General features: G+C 43.2%; 1 protein-coding gene across 3 annotated transcripts in view; it reads right to left on the reverse strand.

The window, feature by feature from the left end:
• Window positions 1-20,534, reverse strand: part of LOC139407382 (neurexin 3b) — a 614,879-nt gene that overhangs the window by 581,982 nt on the left and 12,363 nt on the right. For all 3 annotated transcript variants that reach the window (XM_071151120.1, XM_071151119.1, XM_071151121.1), the window contains exons 2-3: window positions 15,051-15,068; window positions 14,604-14,633 (exon numbers count right to left, since the gene is read on the reverse strand). In XM_071151120.1, coding sequence (XP_071007221.1) covers window positions 14,604-14,633; window positions 15,051-15,068 — 48 coding nt within the window. The remainder of the gene's footprint in view (window positions 1-14,603; window positions 14,634-15,050; window positions 15,069-20,534) is intronic.

Here is a 20,534-nt window from a genome sequence, read left to right on the forward strand (position 1 = left end):
GAGATGAGAGAGGGTCGGGATGAGGAATTTAGAAAATCTCTGTCTTTGATGAGCAAAAAGAGACATACACCCTCAGCAGTCCGGTCGACCCAGTAATGATGCCTTCGTGCTCTGTTGAGATAAGATAGAAAAGAGAGAGGGAGAAGACAGAGAGGGAAAGAGGTACACAAGCAATCATATAAGGGGCAGAGAGGGAATGGCAAAAGGAAAGAGAGAAAGATAATGGCAGACAGACAGACAGACAGACAGACAGGCAGGCAGGCAGGCAGGCAGGCAGGCAGGCAGGCAGGCAGGCTGGCAGGCAGGCAGGCAGGCAGGCAGGCAGGCAGGCAGGCAGGCAGGCAGGCAGACAGACAGACAGACAGACAGAGTGAGAGTAAAGCTGTGTGAGCTGCAGCAGGACATTACAGTGCAGCAAGATAATTAGAGAGTGTGACTCAAGTTCCAGGACTAATCCCCCATGTGGAGAGGGATTAGACAAGAGAGCTCTCTCTCCCACACTCCAATAAACTCTATCCCCCTTTTTCTATCTGCATCTCACTCTGTGTTTCTCCCTCTCTAACCCTCTCCTCTGACTCTCACTCTTCCCTTCTCCCTCTAACTCCTAATCACCCCAATAGACCCAATCTCCTCAGGGTCTTATCCGACTGTCTTAGTACCTATAGAGAGTCCTCCTCAGGGTCGTCTTCCACTGTCATAGTACCTCTAGAGAGTCCTCAGGTTCTCATCCCTGTCTTAGTACCTATAGAGAGTCCTCCTCAGGGTCTTATCCCACTATCGTAGTACTTCTAGAGAGTCCTCAGGTTCTTATCCCTGTCTTAGTACCTCTAGAGAGTCCTCAGGTTCTTATCCCTGTCTTAGTACCTCTAGAGTCCTCCTACTTCTCCTCCTCTGCTTTTAAAACATTCCAGGCTAGGCAGGGCTGGATAGGACCTCAGCCAGAAGGCTGCCTACTGATACACACAACCACTGTCGTGCTCTGGGGCAAGAGTCTTACACCAGATGCTCTAGTGGACATTGAGCTTTCTAAAGCAAATAGAAAGCTAGCTAATTTCCCCCAAACATAGGACACCCCTTAACATCGAAACCCCCCCAACATCGGACAGCCCTCAACATCGGACACCCCCCAACATCGGACACCCCTCAACATCGGACACCCCCCAACATCGGACACCTAACATCGGACACCTAACATTGGACACCTAACATCGGACACTCTATAGCAGTTAGAGGATTAAATCACCTCGAGCACAACATTTAAATGGACTGGAAAATAACTACATTTTGTGACTAAAGACCCTTTTCTAGCTAGCTGACTACCGATTACTAATCTACCAACTACTAACCTAAGTTAAGTTAGGTTATGAGAGATTTCAAAGAAGTTATATACACAACTGTTCAAAAGTTTGGCTCACTTTGAAATGTCCTTGTTTTTGAAAGAAAAGCTCATTTTTGGTCCATTAAAATAACATCAAATTGATCAGAAATACAGTGTAGAAATTGTTAACGTTGTAAATGACTATTGTAGCTGGAAACGGCAGATTTTTTATGGAAAATCAAAATAGGCTTACAGAGGCCCATTATCAGCAACCATCACTCATGTGTTCCAATGGCACCTTGTGTTAGCTAATCCAAATGTATCATTTTAAAAGGCTTACTGATCATTATAAAACCCTTTGCAATTATGTTAGCACAGCTGAAAACTGTTGTTCTGATTAAAGAAGCAATGAAACTGGCCTTCTTTAGACTAGTTGAGTATCCGGAGCATCAGCATTTGTGGGTTCGATTACAGACTCAAAATAGCCAGAAACAAATAACTTTCTTCTGAAGCTTGTCAGTCTATTCTTGTTCTGAACAATGAAGGCTATTCCATGTGAGAAATTGCCAAGAAACTGAAGATCTCGTACAACGCTGTGTACTACTCCCTTCTTAGAACAGCGCAAACTATCTCTAATTAGAATAGAAAGAGGAGTGGGAGGACCCGGTGAACAACTGAGCAAGAGGACAAGTACATTAGAGTGTCTAGTTTGAGAAACAGACGCCTCACAAGTCCTCAACTGCAGCTTCATTAAATAGTACCCGCAAAACACCCGTCTCAACCTCAACGTCAAGAATAGCCTCACATGGAATAGACTTAATTTCTCATTACAAGAATAGACTGACAAGTTTCAGAAGAAAGTTATTTGTTTCTGACCATTTTGAGCCTGTAATCGAACTCACAAATGCTGATGCTCAGAGGAAAGCCCATAATATTGTCAGAGACTCCAGTTGCCCAAGTTATAGACTGTTTCCTCTGCTACCGCATGGCAAGCGGTACCGGAGCGCCAAATCTAGGACCAAAAGGCTCTTTAACAGCTTCTACCCTCCCCCAGCCATAACACTGATGAACAATTAATCAAATTTACACCGGACAATTTACATTGACCCCATCCTCCCTGTATCCCCGCAAACTGACTCGGTATCGGTGCCCCCCCACACTGACTCGGTATCGGTGCCCCCGGTATATAGCTTCATTATTGTTATTCTTATTGTGTTACTTTTTATTATTACTTTTTACTTTAGTCTACTTGGTAAATATTTTCTTAACTCTTCTTGAACTGCACTGTTGGTTAAGGGCTTGTAAGTAAGCATTTCACAGTAAAGTCTACACTTGTTGTATTCGGTGCATGTGACAAATAAAGTTTGATTTGATTGACTGCCATCAGGCTGTTGACATGTTACTAATCCTAACTGGAGCACAACTCTGGACCTCTATAATTTTTATAATAAATAAATACAGAATAAATAAATTAATTTACGGGTCAACATCTAAATATAGCTCCCAACGTTGATCAAAGCTCAGAATGCTTATATTCTTGACCTAGTTGAGTTCTAATTGCGCCTAACCCTTTGCAAACGAGTGGAATCATGAACAGTGTTTTTTTCAATATGTTTAACTACGTCTCCCAGATTTGCCTCCTGGATTTGCCTTTTTAGCAGCAGATTCACCACTCTCCCAAATGGCTAACTCTGCCCTCTTGAGGCACAGGCCCAAACGAAATACCCCAGCTTGCAGTCAGCTCAAGTGGGCAACGTCAGAGTTGACAGTGTTTGCGAGATAAAGACAAAAGGCAATTTTAAAACCGTCCCGCGACTCCTGCCATGTCAATAGAGATCCCCCCCAAACAAACAAAAAAACGACTCTCTGAGAATGACTGCTCAACTGGCAAATAGTTGCTTATAGATATGTCTGTCAGGTGGCTAGCTGCTGGCAGAGAATTATATTTCTGGCTTGTATTACTTAGCCAACTAGAAGGATGAAGTAAGAAGCTAACGTTAAAGGGATACTTCAGGATTTTGGCAATGAGGCCCTTTATCTACAACCCTGGAGTCAGATAAACTGATGGACACCGTTTTTATGTCTCTGTGTCCATTATGAAGGAAGTTAGAGGTAGTTTTTCTAGCCAATGCTAAATCGCATTAGCGCAATGACTGGAAGTCTATGGGTATCAGTGATAGCGCAATGACTGGTAGTCTGTGGGTAACTCTAGTTAGTAATTGGGTAAAAAAAAACTACCTCTAACTTCCTTCACTAGTTAGCAACTTCCTTAAATCTACATGCAGAGACATCTCTTTAAACAGAGCCTACATCAGGAAACAAAACAAAAAATACACTACTAAATTAAGTAACTTTGCTTTACAGAGAGTAGGCTACTGAGACAGACAGTGATGTGGAGCTCAGTGGTGCGGCTGAGGCAGGCTGAAATGCATGCAGAAGGAAGCAGAGGAGATAGAGAGAGAAGAAGCAAGCAGAGAGAGGTTAGTACAGTGGTCCCCGAACTTGGGGTTGGGGTCCTATGTGGGGTTCCCATAGGAAATCTGTAGTAATCTCATCAAACAAGTTAGGAACTTTAAAAACCAAATATATACATTTCGATATGAACATCTTCCTTATAGGTCGACATTAAAATACAAACACTGTATGTTTCGATATGAACACCTCCACAGGACCTATCCTCCTTATAGGCCGACATTAAAATACAACCACTGTATGTTTCGATATGAACACCTCCACAGGACCTATCCTCCTTATAGGCCGACATTAAAATACAAACACTGTATGTTTCGATATGAACACCTCCACAGGACCTATCCTCCTTATAGGCCGACATTAAAATACAACCACTGTATGTTTCGATATGAACACCTCCACAGGACCTATCCTCCTTATAGGCCGACATTAAAATACAACCACTGTATGTTTCGATATGAACACCTCCACAGGACCTATCCTCCTTATAGGTCGACATTAAAATACAACCACTGTATGTTTCGATATAAACATCTTCCTTATAGGCCGACATTAAAATACAACCACTGTATGTTTCGATATGAACATCTCCACAGGGCCTACCTTCCTTACAGGCCGACATTAAAATACAACCACTGTATGTTTCGATATGAACACCTCCACAGGACCTATCCTCCTTATAGGTCGACATTAAAATACAACCACTGTATGTTTCGATATAAACATCTTCCTTATAGGCCGACATTAAAATACAACCACTGTATGTTTCGATATGAACATCTCCACAGGGCCTACCTTCCTTACAGGCTGACATTGAAATGCTATCAACATACAAACAATGCAGTTCTAAAAATGTCAGATGTTTTCATTTCATCGCTGATGCTATGCGTCTGGGTCTCATATTTTCCCCATTTCTGGGTTATAGCATTACAATTGTATAGCTAATACGCAATGTGTTTGTAAATGGACTGAGGTGATTTAACCTACAGCAGCCAAGGTGATAATGGCTGGGGTCATTTTTGCTGTTCTCCAAATAGCATTTTAAAGTTGTCTCTGTGTCATGTTCTCTCTCTATCCTCTTTATCTCTCGACCCTCTATTTCTCTCTCTACCTTATCATTCTCTCTACCCTATCTTTATCGCTCTACCCTCTATTTCTCGCTCTACCTTATCTTTCTCTCTCTATCCTCTTAATCTCTCTACCCTCTATTTCTCTCTCTACCTTATCATTCTCTCTACCCTATCTTTATCGCTCTACCCTCTATTTCTCGCTCTACCTTATCTTTCTCTCTCTATCCTCTTAATCTCTCGACCCTCTATTTCTCTCTCTACCTTATCGTTCTCTCTACCCTCTATTTCTCTCTCTACCTTATCATTCTCTCTACCCTGTCTTTATCGCTCTACCCTCTATTTCTCCCTCTACCTTATCTTTCTCTCTCTAGCCGCTCTAGGCACAATGTGTACACATATTATTGTTAGGGAAATTATGTTAGAAATGATGTTAAATTCTCCCTGAGGTATTCCGGAATGGGAGTACAGTAACAGTAGAGTACCTTGTTGTGTGAATTTGAACTGAATGGAACCATCCTCAGCATTCCGTGCTTAGTTCCGCTGATTATCTTCTATGACATCATCATTGTCTTGTGGTTTTATCCCTCTTTATTTCATTCTAGTCAGCATCCCCCATCCCCCCACCCCATCCTCTCTTTCCCATCCAGTCCTTACTAAGCCTTGATGAGCAGTCATCACTACGTGAGCACACCGTTGTGAAATAAGGTGAACTAGGAAAGCAGCTGTCCACTGCAGTGGGATCCAGGATGCATATATATACTATACTTTACTTTGGTAAAAGTGGAATGCCTATAGCAGTTTGGCAGTCAATGTATAGATTATATACTGTGAATTTGCTCAAAGCACTTTTAACCAATCATATCAGGTGACAAGTCAATGTGTACAGGATTTCCCTCAGAACAGAAAAAGGTTTTAATAAATTCATAATTAATCGTAATTCAACCCAAAATGTGTCAAGAGGCATTAGCACTGTACTGAATATATCACATGGTCCAGTATGAATTATGAAACAAGTCTTAAAAATCACTATGCACAGAACTAGGGGTGTATCGTACACATATTACTAGGCCTTTCAGTAAGGGGACCTCAAATCTGTTCACACTGTGAACCGGAATGGATACATTAAAACACTAGGCCTATAGGCTCTACCTACGCTGCGTTGAATCCCTCTTGTGTAAATCTGAGCTGGGAAAAAAACAGTTCAGGCTATTCCGTTAAAACAACTAGAGCCTATGAGCACATTGTGATCAAAATTCAAATCTTAATCGGCACATTTCAAAACTGTCCTTTTGTGAGGCGCAGCCGGGAACTATTTCTGTACAATGGCATGTGGTGGGGTCGATAACCAGGAGGATTCTCCATCATCGTTTAACCCTCCTGTTGTGTTCGTTTCATGTTGATTCATTCTGTGTTCCCTGTCCAAAATGACCGCCCCGTTTTAGCTGATTATAAATCCATAATAATACAAATATTATCACCTAATGTTGTGTTAGATCTTTTTATCAATTTAAGTTCTTGTGAACATTACAAGTTTTGAACTTCTATTTGCTATTTATGGTCTGTAGGCTTGAGCTCATACAGTAAAAAAAACATAATGTATGGATTATTCTGACTATAACATATAGATTAACCCTAACCCATGTAGACATATTGTGCTCTTTATCACAGAATACTTTGAGTCAAAGTTTAACAAGGACTCTCCTCCTCATCAGTGTCATGGTTAAATATATGATCAAGAGCCTCACATACAGTATATCGTTTGGTCATTGTGCTGCCACAGAATGAATTGTGAGCAAGGCCTTAAAAAATATGTATATACCAGAGCTGTGAGGAAGGTTTTGGTGTATATATTAGTGAAACAATGTAGCGATTGTTTGTGAGAATGCCAACAGGTATTGGGGAAAGGTTCCCGTGGGGAACCTTCTAATTGATTAATTTAAGGATTAATGTTTGGGATAGGTTTAATTAAGATCAGGCATTTATTCTGAATGATTAAATTAAGGATTAAGGTTTGGGATAGGTTTAATTAAGCTCAGGCATTAATTCTGATTGGTTAAGTTAAGGATCTTGAGATAGGGTTAAAACATCCATTAGTTAAGACTGGCCTTGCTAACTCATTGTGGATGGATGGCACAGTCGTCAACACATCCAGCTCCCACTCCATAGAACATGGGTTCAATCCCATTGTGTGCTTCCAAACTTCTTATACAAAATTTAGTATGGTGCATCCGTCCTCCATTATGTCCCACTGCTAATGGCTCAGTGAAGAAGGTAGCACTGTCATTGAGACAACTCCTACATTCAAACCACATGTACATTTCTCTTTCATTTCCTCTCACACACAAACCTTCACACATACACACATAGCAGCACAGTGGCAGTGTGTAGAACGGGCCCTCTCACACATTCAGTAGAGTAGAGTACAGATTAGTAGAGTAGGGTACAGTAGAGTACAGATTAGTAGAGTAGGGTACAGTAGAGTACAGATTAGTAGAGTAGGGTACAGTAGAGTACAGATTAGTAGAGTAGGGTACAGTAGAGTACAGATTAGTAGAGTAGAGTACAGATTAGTAGAGTACAGTAGAGTACAGATTAGTAGAGTAGAGTACAGATTAGTAGAGTAGGGTACAGTAGAGTACAGATTAGTAGAGTAGGGTACAGTAGAGTACAGATTAGTAGAGTAGGGTACAGTAGAGTACAGATTAGTAGAGTAGAGAACAGATTAGTAGAGTAGAGTACAGTAGAGTACAGATTAGTAGAGTAGAGTACAGATTAGTAGAGTAGAGTACATATTAGTAGAGTAGGGTACAGTAAAGTACAGATTAGTAGAGTAGGGTACAGTAGAGTACAGATTAGTAGAGTAGGGTACAGTAGAGTACAGATTAGTAGAGTAGAGTACAGATTAGAGTAGGGTACAGTAGAGTACAGTAGAGTAGAGTACAGTAGAGATCAGTAGAATACAGATTAGTAGAGTAGGGTACAGTAGAGTAGAGATCAGTAGAGTACAGTAGAGTAGAGTAGAGTACCGTAGAAATCAGTAGAGTACAGATTAGTAGAGTACAGTACAGTACAGTAGAGTAGAGTACATTCAAGTAGAGATCAGTAGAGTACAGATTAGTAGAGTAGGGTACAGTAGAGTAGAGATCAGTTGAGTATAGTACAGTAGAGTAGAGAAGAGTAGAGATTAGTAGAGTAGTGAAGAGATCAGTAGAGTAGAGTAAAGATTAGTAGAGTAGGGTACAGTAGAGTAGAGATAGGGTTAAAACATCCATTAGTTAAGACTGGCCTTGCTAACTCATTGTGGATGGATGGCACAGTCGTCAACACATCCAGCTCCCACTCCATAGAACATGGGTTCAATCCCATTGTGTGCTTCCAAACTTCTTATACAACATTTAGTATGGTGCATCCGTCCTCCATTATGTCCCACTGCTAATGGCTCAGTGAAGAAGGTAGCACTGTCATTGAGACAACTCCTACATTCAAACCACATGTACATTTCTCTTTAATTTCCTCTCACACACAAACCTTCACACATACACACATAGCAGCACAGTGGCAGTGTGTAGAACGGGCCCACTCACACATTCAGTAGAGTACAGATTAATAGAGTAGGGTACAGTAGAGTACAGATTAGTAGAGTAGGGTACAGTAGAGTACAGATTAGTAGAGTAGGGTACAGTAGAGTACAGATTAGTAGAGTAGGGTACAGTAGAGTACAGATTAGTAGAGTAGAGTACAGATTAGTAGAGTACAGTAGAGTACAGATTAGTAGAGTAGAGTACAGATTAGTAGAGTAGGGTACAGTAGAGTACAGATTAGTAGAGTAGGGTACAGTAGAGTACAGATTAGTAGAGTAGGGTACAGTAGAGTACAGATTAGTAGAGTAGAGAACAGATTAGTAGAGTAGAGTACAGTAGAGTACAGATTAGTAGAGTAGAGTACAGATTAGTAGAGTAGAGTACATATTAGTAGAGTAGGGTACAGTAAAGTACAGATTAGTAGAGTAGAGTACAGATTAGTAGAGTAGGGTACAGTAGAGTACAGATTAGTAGAGTAGGGTACAGTAGAGTACAGATTAGTAGAGTAGGGTACAGTAGAGTACAGATTAGTAGAGCAGGGTACAGTAGAGTACAGATTAGTAGAGTAGAGAACAGATTAGTAGAGTAGGGTACAGTAGAGTACAGATTAGTAGAGTAGGGTACAGTAGAGTACAGATTAGTAGAGTAGAGAACAGATTAGTAGAGTAGAGTACAGTAGAGTACAGATTAGTAGAGTAGAGTACAGATTAGTAGAGTAGAGTACAGATTAGTAGAGTAGAGTACAGATTAGTAGAGTAGGGTACAGTAGAGTACAGATTAGTAGAGTAGGGTACAGTAGAGTACAGATTAGTAGAGTAGAGTACAGATTAGTAGAGTAGGGTACAGTAGAGTACAGATTAGTAGAGTAGGGTACAGTAGAGTACAGATTAGGTAGAGTAGAGTAGGGTACAGTAGAGTAGAGATCAGTAGAGTACAGTAGAGTAGAGTAGAGTACCGTAGAAATCAGTAGAGTACAGATTAGTAGAGTACAGTACAGTACAGTAGAGTACATTAAAGTAGAGATCAGTAGAGTACAGATTAGTAGAGTAGGGTACAGTAGAGTAGAGATCAGTAGAGTATAGTACAGTAGAGTAGAGAAGAGTAGAGATTAGTAGAGTAGTGTAGAGATCAGTAGAGTAGAGTAAAGATTAGTAGAGTAGGGTACAGTAGAGTACCGATTAGTAGAGTAGGGTACAGTAGAGTACATATTAGTAGAGTAGGGTACAGTAGAGTATAGATTAGTAGATTAGTGCACAGATTAGTAGAGTAGGGTACAGTAGAGGACAGATTAGTAGAGTAGTGTAGAGATCAGTAGAGTAGGGTACAGTAGAGTAGAGACTAGTAGAGTAGAGATTAGTAGAGTAGAGATCAGTAGAGTACGGTACAGTAGAGTAGAGATTAGTAGAGTAGAGATCAGCAGAGTAGTGTATAGTAGAGTAGAGATTAGTAGAGTAGAGATTAGTAGAGTAGTGTACAGTAGAGTAGAGATTAGTAGAGTATAGATCAGTAGAGTAGGGTACAGTAGAGATTAGTAGAGTAGAGATTAGTAGAGTAGAGATTAGTAGAGTAGAGATCAGTAGAGTATGGTACAGTAGAGTAGAGATTATTAGAGTAGAGATCAGCAGAGTAGAGATCAGTAGAGTAGAGATTAGTAGAGTAGAGATTAGTAGAGTAGAGATCAGTAGAGTAGAGATCAGTAGAGTAGGGTACAGTAGAGTAGAGATCAGTAGAGTAGGGTACAGTAGAGTAGAGATTGGTAGAGTAGAGATCAGTAGAGTACAGTACATTAGAGTAGAGATTAGTAGAGTAGAGATTAGTAGAGTAGGGTACAGTAGAGTAGAGATTAGTAGAGTAGAGTAGAGATTAGTAGAGTAGAGATCAGTAGAGTAGTGTACAGTAGAGTAGAGATTAGTAGAGTAGAGTAGAGATTAGTAGAGTAGAGATCAGTAGAGTAGTGTACAGTAGAGTCGAGATTAGTAGAGTAGAGTAGAGATTAGTAGAGTAGAGATCAGCAGAGTAGTGTACAATAGAGTAGAGATTAGTAGAGTAGAGATCAGCAGAGTAGAGATTAGTAGAGTAGAGATCAGTAGAGTAGTGTACAGTAGAGTATAGATTAGTAGAGTAGAGTAGAGATTAGTAGAGTAGAGATCAGCAGAGTAGTGTACAGTAGAGTAGGGTACAGTAGAGTAGAGATTAGTAGAGTAGAGTAGAGATTAGTAGAGTAGAGATCAGTAGAGTAGTGTACAGTAGAGTCAAGATTAGTAGAGTAGAGTAGAGATTAGTAGAGTAGAGATCAGCAGAGTAGTGTACAATAGAGTAGAGATTTGTAGAGTAGAGATCAGCAGAGTAGAGATTAGTAGAGTAGAGATCAGTAGAGTAGTGTACAGTATAGTATAGATTAGTAGAGTAGAGTAGAGATTAGTAGAGTAGAGATCAGCAGAGTAGTGTACAGTAGAGTAGAGATTAGTAGAGTAGAGATCAGCAGAGTAGTGTACAGTAGAGTAGACATCAGTAGAGTATTAATAGGGAAAAGAGAGCTGTACCTTTGTTTCTACCTATAGATACGAAGAACAGGGGGTCCACCGAGGAAGAGGGGGAGAGTGGCGTTCCGAGTTGAGAGGCACAGGAGGGGAGGTGAGGGTAGGAAGGAGTTGAGAGGCACAGGAGGGGAGGTGAGGGTAGGAAGGAGTTGAGAGGCGCAGGAGGGGAGGTGAGGGTAGGAAAGAGTTGAGAGGCACAGGTGGGGAGGTGAGGGTAGGAAAGAGTTGAGAGGCACAGGAGGGGAGGTGAGGGTAGGAAAGAGTGGAGAGGCACAGGAGGGGAGGTGAGGGTAGGAAAGAGTGGAGAGGCACAGGAGGGGAGGTGAGGGTAGGAAAGAGTGGAGAAGCACAGGAGGGGAGGTGAGGGTAGGAAAGAGTGGAGAGGCACAGGAGGGGAGGTGAGGGTAGGAAAGAGTTGAGAGGAGGCAGAAAAATAGGAGAGAATGGAAGGTTGAAGTAGCGTTAACATAGAAAGGACGAGGTAACAACTAGCAGGTCATGCCAAGCTTCACGAAACATGCAAACAGATCATGTGCCAGGCTGGAAGATGCAGTGCATTCCCATTGAACAAACACACACACACACACACACACTTTCTGCCTCTCCATGCTACATATATGAAACATAGCAGGCTCCCTTCATGTTCCCCTTAGTGCTCTCATGTCCAGGACCAAGTCACATTGAACCTGGACAAACTGGATTAACTGCATCATGATGGGATCATCTTCTCCCCATCCACATATTATCATGTACAGTAATATCAGACTGGAGTAGCAGCCTGTATATTATCATGTACAGTAATATCAGACTGGAGCAGCAGCCTGTATAGTCTCATGTACAGTAATATCAGACTGGAGCAGCAGCCTGTATATTTTCATGTACAGTAATATCAGACTGAAGCAGCAGCCTGTATAGTCTCATGTACAGTAATATCAGACTGGAGCAGCAGCCTGTATAGTATCATGTACAGTAATATCAGACTGGAGCAGCAACCTGTATAGTCTCATGTACAGTAATATCAGACTGGAGCAGCAGCCTGTATAGTCTCATGTACAGTAATATCAGACTGGAGCAGCAGCCTGTATAGTCTCATGTACAGTAATATCAGACTGGAGCAGCAGCCTGTATAGTCTCATGTACAGTAATATCAGAGTGGAGCAGGAGCCTGTATATTTAATTACATGAATATGAGAATGGAGCAAGACCCTGTATATTTAATTACAGTAATATCAGAGTGGAGCAGGACCCTGTATATTTAATTACAGTAGCATCAGAGTGGAGCAGGACCCTGTATATTTAATTACAGTAGCATCAGAGTGGAGCAGGACCGTGTATATTTAATTACAGTAGCATCAGAGTTGAGCAGGACCCTGTATATTTAATTACAGTAGCATCAGAGTTGAGCAGGACCCTGTACATTTAATTACAGTAATATCATATTGGACCAGGACCCTGTATATGTCATGTGCCACTGACTGCAACCCTGCTTATACAAATATGAGTCGTGATGCTGACAAGGACGTGGGGATTGTGGGATTAATATAGCGCCTGGGTCTGTGTTGGTGCACAGTGGGAAGGGAAGTGTTCTGTTACATGGAGTAGTGTAGACTCATTTTACAGGAATTATGGAAGAGTCCTGTTACAGTGGGTAGTATAGAGTCATTTTAGGGGGGGTAGGTCCTGTTACAGTAGGTAGTATAGAGTCATTTTATGGGGGTAGGTCCTGTTACAGTAGGTAGTATAGAGTCATTTTATGGGGTAGGGAAGAGTCCTGTTACAGTAGGTAGTATAGAGTAATTTTATGGGGGTAGGGAGGAGTCCTGTTACAGTGGGTAGTATAGAGTAATTTTATGGGGGTAGGTCCTGTTACAGTGGGTAGTATAGAGTCATTTTATGGGGGTAGGGAGGAGTCCTGTTACAGTAGGTAGTATAGAGTCATTTTATGGGGGTAGGAAAGAGTCCTGTTACAGTGGGTGGTATAGAGTCATTTTATGGGGGTAGGGAAGAGTCCTGTTACAGTGGGTAGTATAGAGTAATTTTATAGGGGTAGGGAGGAGTCCTGTTACAGTAGGTAGTATAGAGTCATTTTATGGGGGTAGGGAGGAGTCCTGTTACAGTAGGTAGTATAGAGTCATTTTATGGGGGTAGGGAAGAGTCCTGTTACAGTAGGTAGTATAGAGTCATTTTATGGGGGTAGGGAGGAGTCCTGTTACAGTGGGTAGTATAGAGTCATTTTATGGGGGTAGGGAGGAGTCCTTTTACAGTGGGTAGTATAGTCATTTTATGGGGGTAGGTCCTGTTACAGTAGATAGTATAGAGTCATTTTATGGGGGTAGGGGGGAGTCCTGTTACAGTGGGTAGTATAGAGTCATTTTATGGGGGTAGGTCCTGTTACTGTAGGTAGTATAGAGTCATTTTATGGGGGTAGGGAGGAGTCATGTTACAGTGGGTAGTATAGAGTCATTTTATGGGGGTAGGGAGGAGTCCTGTTACAGTAGGTAGTATAAAGTCATTTTATGGGGGTAGGGAAGAGACCTGTTACAGTAGGTAGTATAGAGTCATTGTATGGGGGTAGGGAGGAGTCATGTTACAGTGGGTAGTATAGAGTCATTTTATGGGGGTAGGGAAGAGACCTGTTACAGTAGGCAGTATACTATGGGGGTAGGTCCTGTTACAGTGGTAGGGAAAATATGTTTTACAGGAGGTAGGGGAGAGTCATGTTACAGGAGGTAGGGAAGGGTCCTGTTACAGGGGGTAGGGAAGAGTCCTGTTACAGGGGGTAGGGAAGAGTCCTGTTACAGGGGGTAGTGTAGAGTCCTGTTACAGGGGGTAGGAAAGAGTCCTGTTACAGGGGGTAGGGAAGAGTCCTGTTACAGGGGGTAGTGTAGAGTCCCGTTACAGGGGGTAGGAAAGAGTCCTGTTACAGGGGGTAGGGAAGAGTCCTGTTTACAGGGGGTAGTGTAGAGTGCTGTTACAGGGGGTAGGGGAGAGTCCTGTTACAGGAGGTAGTGAAGAGTCCTGTTTACAGGGGGTATGAAAGAGTCCTGTTACAGGGGGTAGGGAAGAGTCCTGTTACAGGGGATAGGGAAGAGTCCTGTTACAGGAGGTAGTGTAGAGTGCTGTTACAGGGGGTAGGGAAGAGTCCTGTTACAGTGGTTAGGGAAGAGTCCTGTTACAGGAGGTGTTGTAGAGTCCTGTTACAGTGGTTAGGGAAGAGTCCTGTTACAGGAGGTGTTGTAGAGTCCTGTTACAGGGGGTAGGGAAGAGTCCTGTTACAAGAGGTGTTGTAGAGTCCTGTTACAAGGGCTAGTGTAGAGTCCTGCTACAGGGGGTAGGGAAGTGTCCTGTTACAGGGGGTAGTGTAAAGTCCTGTTACAGGGGGTAGGGAAGAGTCCTGTTACAGGAGGTAGGGAAGAGTCCTGTTATGGGAGGGTTGAGAGGAGGCGCGGTCTGACCAAGACATGCCAATCAGCCCCATCCTCCGGACTCATCCTCCCCCTGCAGTAATATGATGACAGCAGAACACACTGGCAGGTAGCGGCAGCACACAGGAACACACACTTGGGACCCCCAAACCAGGTGATGACATGAGTGAAAAAGAGAGAAAAGAAGAGAGGCGTACCTGACTCAGATGCCTTCAGATGTGAGAAGCCTTGAGGGAGAAGAAGGATAGATGGAGAGATAGAGTATAAGGACACCACCACACCAACACAGCTGTTATAGTGTGATTAGGCACACTTTGCTATAAGGCAAAGCATGGTTATCAACACCAAAAACAAAGCTTTCTTCATGGCTGTCTGCATGGAAAAGCTTAATGTTTAGAATAAAAACTGTCAGAAGCATCAAGTGCCACTACGCTGCTAAAATACTGATCATATTGATTTCTATGGGCCTATTGATATAACAAGTTTCTATTTGCAATTTCAGTTAATTATTTACATGGATATATGTCTTACATTCATATTTACTACGTATAGCCTAAAGGCTAGTAGTATCTGTCGAAAATAAACTCCATCTGAAAGTGTGTCCTTTATGAACTTGTGACCCTTGTCCTCATAACAGAACTCACCTGGTTTCCTCTGAACGGCTGATGAAAAGTTAGCAGTGTCGAGGAAAGAAAAGGAACAGAGATGTCTGGCGTTAGCGTAGAGTAGGGTACAGTCGCACTGCTTAGGCTTGCATGCTGTCAATCACGCAAAAAATAAATATCTAACTACGCAACTAAAGCATTACTTCTCCGTCACCATGTGAAGGACTAGAGGTGACCCTGCACATGCTTGTTTTAAAATAACGTTTAAAACCCTGTGGAGAAAGGAGCATCCTTCCTATCATTTCAGGGAACCAAACTGTACATTATAAAATCATCAATTCATCTGATTCATTGTATTACCCAAACAACTCTTTCACATAGTAGCAAATATTCCATTAGAGACATAATATTACGCATCATGTCCACCACAGTGTTCCCTTATAAACTAGTTAGAGTTAAGATACACAAATCTCAGTTGCCTTAGAGGGCCTGATGTGGATTTATGATGCTGTGAGGTTTGTGGCTCTCTCAAAACCCCCTGGACCCATAATCTAGACAACACCCCCCCCACCAACCCCCAGACTTCACTGCCGACTCAAATCCTCTCCACACACCAACTTCATCACCTCCTCTGGCTTCTCATTGGCTTATAGGAATGCACACTGTTTACTCCATCAGGGGTTCAGACTGGTTAAATAAAACCGACAACTCAACACCCAGAAAAAGTGTAGTAACAAATTGAATTTACACAAATTAAGTAACTTCGCAACAGGAAGCCATGTATTCTCTTATGGCTATATATATATATTGCAGCTGTCCATGGCCGGCCGGCCGGCCGGCCGTGTGTGTGTGTGTGTGTGTGTGTGTGTGTGTGTGTGTGTGTGTGTGTGTGTGTGTGTGTGTGTGTGTGTGTGAGTGTGAGTGTGTGAGTGTGAGTGTGTGTCAGTGTGTGTGCACGCATGTGTGTGATTGTGTGTAGCTGAAATGGTTGTAAAAGCTAAACGCCGACAAATTCCTTTAATCAGCCCCTGGTAGAAGGGAGAAGGATGGGAGAAGGGAGAAGGAGGGGAGAAGGAGGGGAGAAGGAGGGGAGAAGGAGGGGAGAAGGTTGGAATACAAATACAGATACAACTTTTCTCCTTTCTGTCATGTGGCTGGCTGCAGTGTCCAGAACAAGCCAATGGACAGCAGATAGAATAACATGTGGTTTCCGTGTAATCCTTTTCCTGCTCCATTTGACCAGCCACAGCATGCATCACCATCCTCCATCCCTGCCCGTGCAAATCCTAACATCACTTTCAGGCTTGGACACAGACACAAGTGCCCTCTGAGCTCTGACTTTGTTGGAATTAGGCGTATGCAAAGACACACAGACACAAGCACACTCACACGAAACATGTGAACACACACACACACACACACACACACACACACACACACACACACACTCACACGTCCTCCCTTTTTTCCCCCTGACCTATTTTCATAGTAATATTATTGAAACGGTCATTTTTCCATGTATGTTTATTAATCCCCAAAGCTAAGCTTGCAAGAATCGTTTCAGCACGTGTTTAAGATTTTACTAGCCTTCAATTACTAGTGTTTTCTCAGGCAACGACATGCAGATTTTAAGCAAAACAAGGCCTATTTACACTGCTCATTAAAAAAAGAGGAAGTGGAAGAAGTGTGATGAGAGAATGGGGATCAGTTTGTTTACATTATAAGAAGCCTTACAAAGCAGTTTAAACAACAACTGCTCCCCAATGACATTGATTAAGGCAGCCCCCCGCACCTCTCTGATTCAAAGGGGTTGGGTTAAATGCGGAAGACACATTTCGGTTGAATGCATTGAGTTGCGCAACTGACTAGGTATGCCCCTTTCCCCCTTGACACCCTGGTCAGGAGAAGCACACTACATAGGAAATGCCGTTTTTGACATAGTCTTGACTGATTATAACACCAGTTCACTGAGCAGCAGAACGGCGAGAAAACAGTGCCTGATTCCAATACCCTGACACACAGACGTACTTAGCCACATGGGCAGACAGACTGAGCATGTGTTTTATGGCCAACTGTCGATCGTCTTCATCTGCTGGAGGGCAGTGTTTAGGGCTGAGCTCTGATGGAGCTGTGGGCAGGGATGAGCATAACGTTTCAGCTAGGCTAACGCTAACCCAGTCACCCTGTGTGAGGCTGAACTCTGATGGAGCTGTGGGCAGGGATGAGCATAACGTTTCAGCTAGGCTAACGCTAACCCAGTCACCCTGTGTGAGGCTGAGCTCTGATGGAGCTGTGGGCAGGGTTGATCATAACGTTTCAGCTAGGCTAACGCTAACCCAGTCACCCTGTGTGAGGCTGAGCTTTTATCTACATTTAAGTCATTTGGTAGCCGCTCTTATCCAGAGCAACTTATAGGAGTAATTAGGGTTAAGTGCCTTGCTCAAGGGCACATCAATGATTGTTTTACCAAGTTAGCTGGGGGATTCTAACCGAAAACCTTTCGGTTAATGGCCCAACGCTCACTAGGCTATCTGCCCTTGTGAGGACATGGGCAAGATGAGGGCTGGGATGATGATGGTCGCTGATAATGATTATGTTCCAGCTAGCTAAGGCTAGGCTAAATAAGTCATCGCGTGGGGCTGATGATGGTTCTGATGTAATGTAATGATGTTGATGTTGTTTCATCTTGTGGGGCCTGAGATCATGTCTGGGCGCTGAAGGCTGCGATGCTAGCTAAGCTAACCCAATTAATCTGTGATGTTTCAGCTAGGTTTAGGCTAACGTCGTCATCATGAAGGGCTGAGGGCTGGGATGCTGCTGAGGATGTTGCTCATGTTTATGCTAGGCTAACCCAGTCATCGTGAAGGGTTGAGATGACGATGAGGATGTTGCTGATGTTTAAGCTAGGCTAGGCTAAGCTAACTCAGTCACCCTGTGCTCTTACTTTAGTTTAGTCCATGTAGTGTTCTCATCCACAGTTAAACAGGGAAAACTGAGTGGACAAATAACCCATCCCAGTCTAGCAGCTAAATGCTTCTTAGGCCTAGTGAGGCCAGCAATCTGCCTGCTGAGTGAAGCCTGGTCCAGCCACCTCTAGGCTAGCAAACTGTATCTATACGGCTTTGGCTTGCCTTCCACATGCAAACACACACGCAAAGTGAACACGCGCGCGCACACACACGCGCACACACACAGTGAACACGCACAGGTCTGACAGATTGCCCCATTACTCATTAGTGTAAACACATGATGCTGCATCAACAGCCTCAATCAGCATAACACTGCACAGACACACACACACAGAAAGAACAGTTGCGTCTCTAATGCTGATGGGGATTATTAGCAATGTTGTAAAAATATGCTGTCTGTACTATACAACAGACAGTACATAAAGCCTGCCTGCAAGTGCAAGACTGTCCTTAGAAAAACAACAGCAAAGCTTTAGCAGTAAGTGTTGCTGTAGATGGCTATGTTACTATGGCAACAAAAACCTCCCTGTAAGACGAAGTCGTTTGCTGATGTCAGTTTGAATTTAGTGTGGTATTTGTCCCGACATTTCTGCTCTCGTTATCCTCCAAATTATGCTTCAGAGTATCCATGGTGTAATCAACAAGCAGCCACATCAGCTAAGACTGACAGAGACAGACACAGAGAGAGAGAGACTCATAGAGAGAGATAAAGAGAGAGAGCTAGAGAGAGAAAGAGCCTGGACTGCTGTGTGTGAGCTGGACACCAAGTCTAGCTAAGGCCGCAGCAGAGTGCCGTTCTCCTGTCTAGTGGCATTTGTCCTCTCCATAATAGGGCTGCTGTGTTGTGAATTATAAACTCTGTCCTGGGGCGACGACATGGCCCTCTATTCAACTGTTGTCCTGAATCACAAGTAACCTCTTCAATCTAGGTTGTTTTAGCACAAGGATGTCATCGCCCCCACGGCCTGAGAGAAGCTCTCAAACGACTGGATGGATCTCTTCTCCTCTCTCTCCTGTCTCTCCTCTTCTCCTCTCCTCATTGTTAGAAAGAGGGAGAGAAGGAATAGAAACAGGCCTAAGGATAATGTCCAGTCACTGAGTCTGACTACAGTACAGAGGACATGTTGTAGTGTCCAGTCACTGAGTCTGACATGTTGTAGTGTCCAGTCACTGAGTCTGACTACAGTACAGGGGACATGTTGTAGTGTCCAGTCACTGAGTCTGACATGTTGTAGTGTCCAGTCACTGAGTCTGACTACAGTACAGCGGACATGTTGTAGTGTCCAGTCACTGAGTCTGACTACAGTACAGAGGACATGTTGTAGTGTCCAGTCACTGAGTCTGACTACAGTACAGAGGACATGTTGTAGTGTCCAGTCACTGAGTCTGACTACAGTACAGAGGACATGTTGTAGTGTCCAGTCACTGAGTCTGACTACAGTACAGCGGACATGTTGTAGTGTCCAGTCACTGAGTCTGACTACAGTACAGAGGACATGTTGTAGTGTCCAGTCACTGAGTCTGACATGTTGTACAGTGTCCAGTACCTGAGTCTGACATGTTGTAGTGTCCAGTCACTGAGTCTGACATGTTGTACAGTTTCCAGTCACTGAGTCTGACTACAGTGCAGCGGACATGTTGTAGTGTCCAGTCACTGAGTCTGACATGTTGTACAGTTTCCAGTCACTGAGTCTGACTACAGTGCAGCGGACATGTTGTAGTGTCCAGTCACTGAGTCTGACATGTTGTACAGTGTCCAGTCACTGAGTCTGACTACAGTGCAGAGGACATGTTGTAGTGTCCAGTCACTGAGTCTGACATGTTGTAGTGTCCAGTCACTGAGTCTGACTACAGTACAGAGGACATGTTGTAGTGTCCAGTCACTGAGTTTGACATGTTGTAGTGTCCAGTCACTGAGTCTGACTACAGTACAGAGGACATGTTGTAGTGTCCAGTCACTGAGTCTGACTACAGTACAGAGGACATGTTGTAGTGTCCAGTCACTGAGTCTGACATGTTGTACAGTTTCCAGTCACTGAGTCTGACTACAGTGCAGCGGACATGTTGTAGTGTCCAGTCACTGAGTCTGACATGTTGTAGTGTCCAGTCACTGAGTCTGACATGTTGTACAGTGTCCAGTACCTGAGTCTGACATGTTGTAGTGTCCAGTCACTGAGTCTGACATGTTGTACAGTTTCCAGTCACTGAGTCTGACTACAGTGCAGCGGACATGTTGTAGTGTCCAGTCACTGAGTCTGACATGTTGTACAGTTTCCAGTCACTGAGTCTGACTACAGTGCAGCGGACATGTTGTAGTGTCCAGTCACTGAGTCTGACATGTTGTACAGTGTCCAGTCACTGAGTCTGACATGTTGTAGTGTCCAGTCACTGAGTCTGACTACAGTACAGAGGACATGTTGTAGTGTCCAGTCACTGAGTCTGACTACAGTACAGAGGACATGTTGTAGAGTCCAGTCACTGAGTCTGACTACTGTGCAGAGGACATGTTGTAGTGTCCAGTCACTGAGTCTGACTACAGTACAGAGGACATGTT

The sequence above is a fragment of the Oncorhynchus clarkii genome, chromosome 4 (assembly GCF_045791955.1).
Source record: "Oncorhynchus clarkii lewisi isolate Uvic-CL-2024 chromosome 4, UVic_Ocla_1.0, whole genome shotgun sequence".
NCBI classification, from domain to species: Eukaryota; Metazoa; Chordata; class Actinopteri; order Salmoniformes; family Salmonidae; genus Oncorhynchus; species Oncorhynchus clarkii.